Source organism: Gossypium raimondii, chromosome 4 (assembly GCF_025698545.1).
Source record: "Gossypium raimondii isolate GPD5lz chromosome 4, ASM2569854v1, whole genome shotgun sequence".
NCBI lineage: Eukaryota > Viridiplantae > Streptophyta > Magnoliopsida > Malvales > Malvaceae > Gossypium > Gossypium raimondii.
In genome coordinates this window covers 42,275,581-42,289,511 of record NC_068568.1, presented here as the reverse complement: position 1 = coordinate 42,289,511, position 13,931 = coordinate 42,275,581, and the positions used below count along the sequence as shown (strand labels likewise).

The 13,931-nt window shown below is 30.0% G+C and overlaps 1 protein-coding gene and 1 long non-coding RNA gene across 4 annotated transcripts; one reads left to right on the top strand and one right to left on the bottom strand.

The window, feature by feature from the left end:
* Positions 1-5,280: 5,280 nt before the first annotated feature.
* On the top strand, positions 5,281-7,965 carry LOC105780541 (uncharacterized). Of its 3 annotated transcripts, none has more exons than XR_008195331.1 (2): positions 5,281-6,783; positions 7,598-7,965. It is a non-coding gene; the product is annotated as an uncharacterized LOC105780541 (long non-coding RNA). The 3 variants fall into 3 exon arrangements; XR_008195333.1 differs by having other exon boundaries at positions 5,281-6,807; XR_008195332.1 differs by having other exon boundaries at positions 5,281-6,816.
* Positions 7,966-8,249: 284 nt separating this feature from the next.
* LOC105780539 (peroxidase 31) lies at positions 8,250-9,556 on the bottom strand. Its single transcript, XM_012604927.2, has one exon. It carries the CDS (start codon positions 9,292-9,294, stop codon positions 8,329-8,331), a length of 966 nt encoding a protein of 321 aa, XP_012460381.1. The 5' UTR covers positions 9,295-9,556; the 3' UTR covers positions 8,250-8,328.
* Positions 9,557-13,931: the final 4,375 nt, after the last annotated feature.

Sequence of the window (13,931 nt, the reverse complement as noted above, 5' to 3'; positions counted from 1 at the left end):
TATTAGTTAAAATGGTTAACTGGTATTTAACCCAGGTTTTAAATGGAAAATAGGCCATTTGTAATTATCTTGGACAGTTAGTGTATATTTCTTTGCTTTTATATTAAAATAATTTGTTTAATTAAATAAATATTATAGGTTTAAAATATGAAAACAAAATCATCATCTTTATCTTTCTTTATTCTTGCCCGAAACACCAAAAACAAAATCTTGGAAGCCATTTTTGGAAGCTTCATCTTTTGTTCAAGCTTTCATCTTTGCATGGTGAGTAAATTTTAGTTCATTTTTTGTAAATTTTATGTTTTTGATATCATTGTAGCTCGATTTAGCTAACATGTATGTCAATCTTTGAAATTGCTAAAGTTTATAAATGATGTCATTAATGAATACTTGAATTTTTAATGTTAAATTGTTAGTTTGTAAGTTTAGAAGTGAAAAATGACTAATTTGTAAAGTAAAATTGGTTAGTTTTGAACATATGGACTAAAGTGTAAATATTTCTAAGTTTATATGTAAGTTATATAATTATAGATATTATAGGGTTGTATAAGGATAAAATTGAGATTGGTTTCGAAATCGAGGCTCAAATTTGGAAGTTATGACTATTTCGGTTTTAGGGACTAAATTGGATAAAATGCAAAATATTAGGGGACATCCATAAAATGAATTTGAATTGATATATGTTTATAATAGGTTGTTATAAAATGTTTGGAATTGATAAATTGAAATAAATTATTATAGCTCGGGAATTGAATTAATCGAAGGATAATCATGAAAAAGGAAAAAAAATTACATATTAGTCCTTAACACATTGTTTGTAACACCCCATACTCGGCCTATACTTGGCCTAGAAGTTACGTTCGGATCATGGAGATTACATCTAACGCGCGAAAAATTCAACTGAATAATTTATTTTTGAAGAACACAGTGATTTTTTTCCGAAATCGCAGTTTAATTGTGTTAAAATGTCAAGGGGTAGATTGTTGGAGTTTTGGACACTGTTAGTTCCATATTTTGTTAGAACAAAAACAAATTTTCTATTTGGGCCATGGGATATTTTCTGCCTCATGGACGTTTGACATTTTTGGCCTATAGAGTAGTGGCATGTTTGACAAAACAACATGTGATTTTCACCCAAGACTCTCTAACTCTTCAATTAATCCTTTTAATGAAGCTATGAGTCTACTGAATAAGGATTAAGTTCCTATCATTATCACCTTTTTTGGATGAAGGGTTGATTAAAGGATTTTTATCAGATTTATCCAAGGAAATTTCCAAGAAAATTATTTGCTACTTTATTGAAGATTATCTTGTGATATCAAGTTGCTAATTGACACTATAAATAGGTGTCACTTTCTCTTGGGCTACAAGACTTGGAGAGTTGGAAATTTCACAAATTCTCAAGTACTTTTTATAACCAACCTTTGCTTATTTTTCTTGTGTTGTGCATTTCGATTATTTGGTTGATTGTTGGTAAACACTCTTGAGCGGAGTTGAATGTTACTATTGGTGTATGTTGATTGAAATATTGTTCTCCATTAGAGTTGCATGAACTTAGCTTGTAAAGGGGTTATGGGTTTTAACTGATAAAGACGAATTGTTACGGTTATTTGATTCAGTGATTGAATAAGAGTATATCCTGAGTAAGGCTTCGTAGACGTAGAGTCGTTGTGTCTAAACTGCATTAACAAAGATTGATTTTTGTCATTTCTTCTTCCTCTTTCTTATTTCTTTACAAGTTCTATTTATCGTTGCAACAAAATCTGAGCATAGTAGAATTCATCATATTTGCGAACTAATATTATTTCAAATTTGATCCTAAATCTAAAAAATTCAAGAAATTTAACCCTCAATGTTCACAATTTTCATTTTAGTCTTAATTAAAATATTTTAAAATCTTAAAACTTTAAAACTAAATATAAATTTTAAAAATAAATTAAGTAAATATAAAATATTTTTAAGATTTTGTACCCAAAATGACTTTCAACGATATCTTACACTTTGTTCTTTCTTTCATTCAATTGGTGAAGTTGAAATTCATTTTGGGTACAAAATCTAAAAATATTTTATATTTCTTTGAAAACTTTTAAATTTTTATAAATTATATTTATTTTTATAATTTTAATATTTTTATAATTAGGATTAAAATGACAAATCTTGTGAATTAAGTGTTAAATTTGTTTTTCTTAGATTTAAGATAAAATTGATAAAATTTGTAAACATTGGAGAGCTAAATTTATTGTTAGGTCAATAAAACAAAGCTTCCGTTAGACTTCCATTAAGCAAACTAAGGAAAAGTGACTAAAATATTTAATTTTGAAAAGTCGATTGACTAAAACAAAAAATTAATAGTTAAGTGACTAAAATAGAACTAATTAAATAATTGGATGAATATTGTTATAGTTTACCAAATTTTTGACTTTTTTAAAATATAATTAGTATATTTGGTCATATGTTTAAATGTTAGTGATTTTGTCCTTTAGTCATAGATTTGATTTCTCTCCACTCACATTTGTATTTTTTATTTCAGTTGGTTTAAGCTTTTTATTATTTTTAATTAATAAATATATTATTTTCAATTTTTTATTTTCATTTCATCTTTTAATTAATATCTCTTTTAATCATAAAATCAAATAATAAATATGTAATTATATAATAAATATATATTTTACATATATCATTATGTTAAAAATATTTGAAATTAATAACTCCTTTATATATAATATAAACATCAGTTAATTTTTTAATATATTTTTCTTTATAATATTTAGGGTAAATTACACCCATGGTCACTTTATTTACCTTAGGTTACGTTTTAGTCACTTATGTTTGAAATGTTACGTTTTAGTCACTTATGTTATCGTGTTGTAATATTTTAGTCATTGAGCCATTAATTGTCGTTAACGGTATAACAATAAGTTAATGTGGCGCGTTAAATCATCATTTCAAACAAAAAAATTAGGTTAAATTATACAATTGGTCCCCATATTTTTCATTTTGAGCAATTTAATTTTTTCTTTTACGTTTTTTTAACTTTTTTTTTCATTATTTTCCATTATTTTCTGCTTTTCCCTCTATTTTCCTACCTTCTCCATTTCTTTCAACATATCAGGAAGTCGAATTGGCAGTGAAGAAAAAAGCATGGTATGGGTTTAATGGGTTTTGGTTATAGGCAATGATGGTTTTCGACTTCCTACTTATTTCTTCACTGCCAATTCGACTTCTTGATATGTTAAAAGAAATGGAGAATGTAATAAAATATAAGGAGAAACATAAAATAATGGGAAATAATTAAAATTAAAAAATTAAATATGAACATAAAAAATTAAATTGCTCAAAATGAAAAATATGAGGATCGATTGTATAATTTACCTAAAATTTTGTTTGAAATGATGATTTAACGTGCCACGTCAACTTACCGTTACACGGTTAGCAACAATTAATAGCTCAGTGACTAAAATGTTACAACACGATAACATAAGTAACAAAAACGTAACATTTCAAACATAAGTGACTAAAATGTAACCTAAGGTAAACAAAAGTGACCATGGGTGTAGTTTATCCTAATACTTATATGTCAAATATTTATTTTCTCCACGTATATTGTGGGTATGATGATTTCTAATATTATAAAATAAAATAATTATTTCAAATATAATTATTAATTTTATATGTAAAATATTTCAAATATCATTGTTTTTCATCTACATTGTGGGTATGATATTTCAAATATTTTTATATGTGAAATATTTTAAATACACATATAAAAATATATAATATTAAAATTTACTACACTCATGATATCGATTAAAAATAAATATTACACATATAAAAATTATATTTACTAAAAATAATAATATTTGTAATAATTATTTGATTTTGTAAATAAAAGAGATATTAATTAAAAATAGAAATAAAAATTTTAAAAACAATATATTTATTAATTAAAAAAGGAATAAATTATATTAGGATCATCTAAAAATATAGTTTTAGGCACCAATAAAGTAGTGTCACGTCATTAAAATTTTAAGATAATAAAGTATCATTATACACTCATCTATATCTAATATCTTCTCTAACTTAATTTAACTTTAATTAAATTACTTAAAATAATTAATTTTTAAATTATAAACAAACCTCTTTTCTTCTTTTACAAATTTTAATATTTTTCCATAAGTTGATATTTTTTTATTTTTGTGCAACTAATTTTTTAAAAAAATTAATAATTTTTGTGCAATTTTTTTCATGTCATTAACACATAATTTTGGTAATTATTTTACCTTGAATCCAGAACCTCTAACATTGAACCTTGCACCTTTAATCCCAAATCCTGAGGTTTAGGGTTTGGATTTAGGATTTAAGGTTTTGGGTACGAGTTTGGGTTTTGGGTTTAAGGTTTAAGGTTTAGGTTTAGATTTAGGGTTTAAGGATTTGAGGTTTATGGTTTGAGTTTAATGTTTAAGGGTTCGGGTTACAAGTTATGAGTTTAAGATTTAGGGTTCGGGTTCAAGGTTTAAGAGTTTAAGGTTACATGTTTGTGGCTCATGTTTAGGGTTTTATATTTTTTTTGTTTAGGGCTTGATATTCTAGATTTAGGATTTGGGGTTCAGGATAAAAAATTTATCAAAATCATGTGTTATCACACGAAAAAAATTGTTGAAATATAATTAAATACTTGAGAAGGGGCCATGAATAATATGGTTGGAAGGGTCCATAAAATAATTTATCTACGGATGAGTATAATAATAATTTCATGTCTTTAAAATTTGATAATGTGGCAAAATTTTATTAGTTTTAGGATCATCCTTATGTAAGTTATTCCCTTAAAAATAAGCTTAAAACAACATGAAATAAAAACTATAAAATTTATCTAAAAGAGGAGGAATTTTAAGTTGGGACTCAATAATAAAATTATTATTTAATCATTTAACCAATGTAGTTAATATGTTTAAAATATTAATTAAAAAAATAATAATCACTTAAAAATATGAAATAAAAATACAAATGTGGGTAAAAAGAAATCAAACCTCGAAGAATAAAATCATTAACATTTATTCATCTAATTAAAGATACTGATTATATTAAAAAATAAAAATACGATTTAAAGGAAAAACGAACGCTTTCCTAACTCTTATAAAATTAACTTATTTCTCTAAATTTTAAAATATATATTATTTGACCTAAAAACTTTTTTTTTACATATAGGGCTAATTTAGTGTAATATACACAATAATAGACTAGGGTTAGAGAGAAATTTTCTAAAAAACTATGTTGAAAACTTTGATGGCTATTTTATACGGTAGGGTGGGGGAACTATTGGGTTATAATGATCTCGTCTCTCTTTTCTCACATCTGACAAAAGAGAGAAGAGCACAAAAAACCTTGAATTTTCTTCTTCTTTTTTATTTATTTATATCTAGCTTTTCTTACAACCCAACAGCAATGATGAAGTCCGCTTTCTCTCCATCTTCTCCATCGCCATCATTGTTCCCACACCACCTCACCTGCCTTTATGATCATTACCTTCTACACATTCTTCAAAGCTCGTCATCATTTCATCAACCCAAAAAGAAGAAGAAGAAGAAGAAGAAGAAAGAAAGAATAAATCAGAAGGAGCGAAAGTGATGTTTTCAAGTGGGGGATTGAGAAGAAACTTATAGCAAAAAGAAAGGACCTTTCAAGTTTCAAGCTCTAGGCTTTTTCTTCTTTTCATCTTTGTTTCTTCCTTGGTTTTGAGTGAATGGGTCTTTTCTTTTTTTCTCCTGTTTCTTCTAGATTTTCCCAGTCTTCTTTTTTTTTGGGAGGTGGGCGGGGGAATCAAGCATCTTGGTCCGAAACTATTTGCTTCCATCAGAGCAAAATCAGTACTTGCTAGCTTTTTTTGGTTTTGTATGGTTTTATTGTTAGGTTATTGAAAAGCTTGTTTGTGTTCACTATGTTCTGTAAGAGATCTCTTTCTTCTCTTGATCCTATTTCCATATATGATCTTCTCTTTCACATACACTTTCTGCAATTCCTCCAAGCTGATCTAAAGTTTCATCAGCCATATATTTATGTGTATGATTTTTGTATGCCTTTTTATCAACAGATCTACCATGTCTATCATAAATGAAACCGTAGTATTTTGTTTGTTTTAGGGTTTTTTTTTTACAGTTGAAGCCTGTCTCCTTCCAAAAGTTTTCCCACAGAACATCATGATTCCTGAGCTTGCTATAAATAATAATTGGACAAAAACAATATGCTATCAGATGAGTCTTCCTTTTAAACAATATTTCATTTTCTTTCTGTCTCCAAAGTAAAACACATATAGGAGAAGAAGTACTCTTGGATAATATATACATATATAAAGCAATCTTTTGGTATTAGCTTCTTATTTCTTCTTATTTCATCTTTGGTTTTTGAGGATCCAGATGAATAATCTATATATATATATATATATATATTCTTATCCAAGTAGAAACCTAGGACTTCGATTGAGCTTATTGGAAGGCAACAAAAACACTTGGCAAAATGTCCCTGCATTTGTTAAATAAGATTTCTTTTAATTTAAGTAAGCTTTTGTTACTACTATGGGAGCTAGTTTCCTTCAGCTATACATACATACATAGCGTTCTTTGAGTTGATTATGTAGGATGATTTATTTTTATCCCTTGTATGTTTTTTGATCTCTTCTCCATCAAAGAGGGTGTAAAGTAGATGAAGAGAAAGCTAGATCCCTAAAGCAGTATAATGGGGTGGCTAATCATACTTTTGAAGAGAGAGCAGTGGAGAGAGGCCATGCATGTATGTTCTTCCTTTATATTCTTTGTAAGATAAGTAAGTAGATTCAACATCATATATGTCTTTAATGTCTTCATTTCTATATATTCTGATTTAAGGTTTTGGGTGAAAGTTGTGTAGTTTCGATATTGCCTTGTATATATTTGATGGATCATATTTTATTTTAAGATAAATGAGGAGTCTGAAATATTCAATCTGCAATGTCACCCGTATGCATCTTCAACTCCTTGTATTTCTCAAATATAATAGATTAATCTAAATCATGATCAACGCCTAGTTTTGTACTTTTATGCTTAATAATGTCAATTTTTATCTCTAACCTATCCAACTTTTATTTACTTTTTCTATTAGATGTGTGGTAGTAAAATATAGTTGCATTCAAGAGACATTAATGCATCAAAATTGTTGGACGTGCAGGTCATGAATTATTATTTGATTCATAAAGTATAGTTAAAGCCAAAAATTTAACAGTAATTCAGATCATGAAATATTTTAGGGAAACCTTAGTAATTGAAGGCAAGTTTAGTGGGCTTTAGTTGATCGGCCACTCAGTAATTTTGCTGAGCTAAAGGGGAAAAAATCTGATGTATAACTTGGGCTGATGACTGAGAGGGTCCACTTGAGATAAGTAAGGTGACCCTCTTGAATCTGTTATAATGAAGGATATCGAATTTGGGTTTGATTCTGTGGATTCATTTCATTCTTTTAGGAGGTAAATTTATCCAATCAAAGTTATATTTATTAGCTAAACAAATCAAAGTGAGTTTAAATTGTGGTTCGCAAGTATGTTTAAGTTATTAATCTCTCTTTTTCATAGATATGAAAGAAGAGTGGGACCAATATAAAACAGAAGGGCATGGGCTTGGGCCGAGCATGAGAAAAAGGATGATTAAAAGGTGAATAATCGCAGTGTGGCAAGTAGCTATAGATTGTGACATATCAGTTCACTACTTCAACCATATTCCTTCTTTTTTATTCTTAACTTTAGTTCAATGGTGGCAATCGACAACTTCAAAACATTGAATGAAAAGGAATGTAAAACGTATCAAAATAAGTGCATATGTATCTGTCAAGATCCGTTTTATGCGTCTATTCTATTCTAGAGTTATGTTACTCTGATACCCAATACAATACATGTAAGTTTTTTTGAAATTATATCCATTTAAACTGAATTTTCCTATGGAACCAGAAACGTATTAGAAACTGGCACTTATTTCAGACATGAATACAAGGATGACACCTACATACGAGGAACAATACATAACGAATATCTGTATCTATTCTTGTAAAACTTTCAACTATATGACAATGTGGTTTTGTTCCTAAATGCAGTTGGGATTAGCTTTAAGGCACTTCAATTCGTAGCTGTGCATTTTGAAAATGAGAAACCCCACATCCAGATGGTAGCAGGTAAAAACAGTTTGTGATGGTTAAACTATCAACTTAAATCTATTTCATGAAACCAGGCAAACACAAAAAGAGTATACATCTTTTCAAAAACCCAGAAAGAAATCAGTAAAAAGAAGCCAAATTTAACAAACAAACACCTCAATTAACAGCATCACACCTACGCCTAATCTCTCCTCTTCTCCCAGTTTTGATCCTATAAACACTAAGCTTCTGCATAGCTCTAGCAAAATCTCGAAAGAACTTGTTTTGATCCTTTGCATACAGTTCCACAAAAGGCTTTGTTCTAGGATCATTATACAACCCATGATCTGATTCCAATAGCCCTAAACCCTTTGGTAGATTCTGATAATACAAGTTGTCAAACTTGTTGGGACTCATTATATCGTTGAAAACAGACAAAGTCGGGTTCTTTGGGTAACCTGAACAAGCTTGTTTCAATGCTTGAGCAAACCTTGGATTGTAATGGGTATTGTTCCCAAGATTAGAGCTGAACTCTTTGCAATGTGAAAACCCAATTGTGTGTGCTCCACTTAAGGCCACCATTTCTTGAACATTGAACCCACTTGCCGCAAAAAGGTTGATTATCTGTGACATGCTCATGGTGGGTTTTGGCAGTTTCCCTTCTATTGAAGAAGCTTGAGAAGATCTCGAATCTTTCCGACCCAAAAATACTTTATAGTAGGGGCCGCCGAGCATGGTCACAAGGTCACGTGTGGCCACCGCGAGGATGTCGGAACAAGAGACTGTGTTGGGACACGACAGTTCGAGGGCTGTCTTGGCTCGGACAATGAGGTCGAATGGATCTCCGGGGAGGGAGAGGTTGATGTCGGCGTCACGTTCGGCTTTGTTGAATGGAGTTGAAGAGATGAGGATGGAACCGTCGCAGCCATTGGGGAGGCAGTCGTGGAACAAAAGACGGAGTGTTCCGGCGGCTGTCGTGGGGTTGTTGATTTGCTTGTCGGTAATAGCTTCTTGCATGATCTTGTTGAAACTTGGACAGGTTTTGGAGTAGTAATCTAAGCTTAACCTTGACTCCGAAAGCAATGCGGTGGGGGAGAGCAAGAAGAGAACAACTAGAAGCAGCGACGGCGGTGGCGGCGCCATTGGTTGAGCTGAGCTTTGAGGGAGAGAAAGTGACGGGGGCTTTTTAGCTTTGAAGGTTAGGAGTGAGAAAAATGGGGGAGGGGGTTAGATTGGAAAGATGGAAGAGGGGATATTTTAACAGGGAGTTGGTGTCACCACCAATCACGGGATGTTCGCCATGGCAGAAGAGATCCAGGTAGTTTTATGAATGGGATGAAATCTCAACCGTTGATAAGTATGTGATGCAAACGACGAATGCGGTTCCAATGTATAGATGATTTGACAATGCCATGTTTCGTAGTAATACGTATTGTCTTTATTTTGATATATATTATTACCAACCCTTTTTTCTCAATTATTTTTTGTGCTTTGTATTGGTTCGTAATTATTCGGACATATATTTATAATTATATATGATTATATTATATTTATATTTGTAAACTTTAAAGAATTGAGATAGATTTATTTATATCGTGTAAGTTTAAAGTAATTTTGTACTTTTTTTATATTTTTGTACGATTAATATTTTAACAACAATTGAATTTATCAAGCATGTCACTTTTGAACTAATCTAATAATTATATCATATCAATCTAAAATATTATATATATATATATATATATTTATTAAGCGATCGAAAGTTATGTACATAAAACAAACAATGCAAAATTTTTAATTTACATCAAATTTAACATGCATAGGAATATGAAATATGATAATTAGATGATTAAAATATTAACCTTTCAAAAATATAAAATATAAAATTAATTTTACACCAATATAAATAGATATTAGAAATTTGGAATGATGGTGTAATGGAAATTGATTAATGTAATTATAAATAATTGTATTTATGAGAATGTAGGGTTGTCATACAACTGGATTTTTGTATAATTAGCGATCATGGATTGAGAGAGGAGAAATCAAATTACTTTGATCATCCAAAATCAATAAAAAGAAATTGGCAGCAAATCAAAACTGAAAATAATGGAGAAATCAAATATGTAACCCAAATGAGGATCATCCTATCCTAGGTGTCATTAACATAATATGAGTTAAATTCATAATGGGCGACAGCATCATCTTTGAACTCAGAAGGTTTTAATAATAATATTCGGCGAATTTCGAAGCTGGTTTCCCCATATCTGGACTTAATGCTTCCGTCAGAGGTGGACTCCCATAATTAAATAAGAATAAAACCCCAATGTAAGTTTTATTGATTTCTCTGTAAAAAGTAAGTAATAATGAATGGAAGAGTGATGGTATTAGGGGTGTTCATTCGGTTAACCGACCCGAAATTATTATAACCGAATTAACCGACCTTTCAAAAATTTTAACCGTTAACCGAACCGATTTTTTTTAAAAAAATTTAACCGAACCGAAATTTTTTCGGTTAATAAGGTCGGTTAACCGAATTAACCGAAAATTATGTATTTTTTATTTTTGGTTAAAAATTACCCGAATTACCCGAATTAACCGAATTAACCGAATTACCGAAAAATACCCGAATTGCCCGAATTTTTTTATTTTTTATTTTTAAAATTTAAAAAATTTATAAATTATTAAAGTAAATTGGGTTTTAGACTTTAGTAAATTGGGTTGTCTTTTAGTTTTAGTTTTATTGGATTGGGTAATTGGGTAAACTTTAGTTTTAGTTTTATTGGGTTGGGTAATTGAGTTTGGGTTGGGTTGGATAATTTTATTTATTAATTTTTTCGGTTAACCGAAAATTTTCGGTTAACCGACCGGTTTCGAACCGAATTAACCGTTAACCGAAAAATCATAAAAAAATTAACCGACCCCCGACCGAAAAAATTCGGTTAACCGACCGATTAACCGAATTCGGTCGGTTAAACGAATTTTTTCGGTTTTACCCGAATTATGCACACCCCTAGATGGTATTGTCAACTAGGGTAAACTATAATCAATGCCTCGCCTTATATTTTAGTTATTTATATTTGAAATGTTATATTTTAATTATTTATTTTATCGTTTTGTTATGAAGTAGTCATTAACATTCAAATTGATATTTAAACCATTTGGACTACCACTTAAGACCTCCTTTAAAAAAATAACAGAGCTTAACAGTAGAGTCACCACTTCGTAACAAAACAATAACGCGACCAAACGTAATATTTCAAACCTAATATGACTAAAATATAATGTGAAACAAACAAAAATAATTATTTTTTTTTTTCATTTTCTTGGATGCCTATTCATATCCACGTGATATTCTTTTAGATTAGCAGCATAGAGATCTGCATCCAATTTATAAAGTTTACGCATTTTATTGTGAAACATAATTGAAGTACTGTGATGAGTATCCGATGTGGTGCCCAACCCCAATAACAAAAATTGCAACTTGACTTGCCAAAATTCCATTCACTTCTTTCTTTTATTTCCTTGTTTCAAGAAAACCTCTCTTCGCCTATCAACTATCTTCAAATCTTAGTATTGAGTTGCTTGTTGATTCTAAATTAAGTAGTAATTAAAATAAAAAAAAAAACCAATTGAAAGAGGAATTTGTATTTCTTACAAATTTACTATGAATAAATACTAGAAATAGTAATGATCTCAAGTGTAACTTTACTTCTATAGGTTCAATTATCATCATTCCTATCTCTCTATAGTTTCAACTAATATTATTTTCGTGTATCTTCTTTATAAGTAAATTCTTTACTCCTACATTAATAATAATTCTTCAGTAATTTTTTTAAAAATAACTTTTAACATAAAATGTTTTCTTCCACCAAATTTGTGTATATAGATTATGTCATTAATTGCGTTGGTGAAACAAGTCAACTTGATAATGGATCGAACCCGTGTCAATTGAATTGGTAAAACTTTAAATTAACCACTCAACCAAATTTTCATTTTGATAATGTATTATCAATTTTATTTTAATAACCACAATTTATTATCTCATTCAGTTGTATATATTAATAATGTTGTTGATTGAGTTGATATTATAAGTTAACTAAATATCAACTCAAGATAGATGGCATTACCATGATAAACAATTGTAGTACATTTTGTATTGTTAATATGATGTATTTACGTTTTAAATTTCATTTTACTCACAATTTAATCTATTTTTCAATTTAATATTGTGAATATTTAATGTGTCATTATGATTGTTAGAATTAAGTGACTCGAATCCTTATTTAAATAAAATATAGTGGTAAAATAAAATAAAAGTAAAATCCATATAGAACTACACTTTATTTTATTTTATTTTAGAATAAGGTTTTTAAACCTTATTAAACTCCATCTATTTGATATTGATTAGAATAAGGTGTTTCAATCTTACTACACTCCTATTAGAATATGGTTTTACAAGCCTATAAATAGATATAGTCTACTCATCTTGTAATCATTCAAATTCGACATAGTGAATTTTCTTCTCCTCTGCACGTGATTTTTCCCAAAAAGGTTTTCACGTAAAAATCTGTGTGTTCTTTATTTTTCTCTCTTTTTTTTGCGGTATATATTGTCATTACCGACATTCTATTTTTTACAAACTGGTATCTGATCTTCCGGGTTTTTCATCTCAATCACAGTAATGGTGTCTTTGAAGTATGAAATTCCACTATTAGATCGCAACACCAGATTTGCGTTGTGGCAGATTAAGATGCAAGCAATTCTTGCGCAGATGGATTTAGAAGATGCCCTGCTAGGGATAGATAAGATGCCTTCGACATTAACAGATCAAGAGCAGAAGTGTGAGGATCAAAATGCGTTAACAAAATTACACCTGCATTTGTCTAACGAAATTTTTCAGGATGTGATGAAGGAGAAGACCGCCGCTGCATTATGGAAAAGACTGGAACAAATATGTATGTCGAAAATTCTAATCAGCAAGTTGCATATGAAGTAGCATCTTTATGCTCATCGTTTGGTGTGTCTGTACACGAACACTTAACAGTGTTTAAAGAAATTTTCTCAAACTTGGAGACCATAGAGGTTTAGTATGATAAGGAAGATCTAGGGTTGATTCTACTTTATTCGTTGCCCCCGTTTTGTTCAACCTTTAGAGGCACGATTTTATATAGCCGCAAGTCTCTCACAGTTGATGAGGTTTATGATTCTTCGACCTCGTATAATAAGATGAATCATTTTGCGGTTAAACCTGACTCTCAGAAAGAGGGTCTCATTGTTCGTGAGAGACAAGATCGAAATACTGATGATGATCGTGGAAGGACACAGGAACGAAATCCTCGCAGTAAATCTAAAGGTAAATCAAAGTCTTCAAACTGAGGTAAAACTTGTAACTTCTACAAGAAAAAAGGGCACATTAAATCTGAGTGTTATAAGTTGCAGAACAATATCTGAAGGGAGGCTACGAATCAAAAGGGAAAACAACCAGAAAAATCTGATGAACCTAATGTTGTAAAATACTACAGTGAAGGTGAACTTCTAGTCGCTTCTATCAACAATTCTAAATTGAACAAGGAGTGGGTCCTTGATTCGGGCTCCACCTTCCACATGAGTCCCAATCGGTATTGGTTTACAACTTACGAAACAGTGTCTGAAAGTGTTGTTTTGATAGGAAATAAGGCTTTGTGTAAAATTACAGGTGTTGGAACGATTAAAGTTAAGATGTTTGATGGAGTTGTTAGGACACTTAGTGACGTGCGGCATGTTCTAGAATTGAAGAG

Coding starts and splice junctions, on each gene's coding strand:
- LOC105780539 (XM_012604927.2), bottom strand. CDS start 9,294: ATGGCGCCGCCACCGCCGTCGCTGCTTCTAGTTGTTCTCTTCTTGCTC.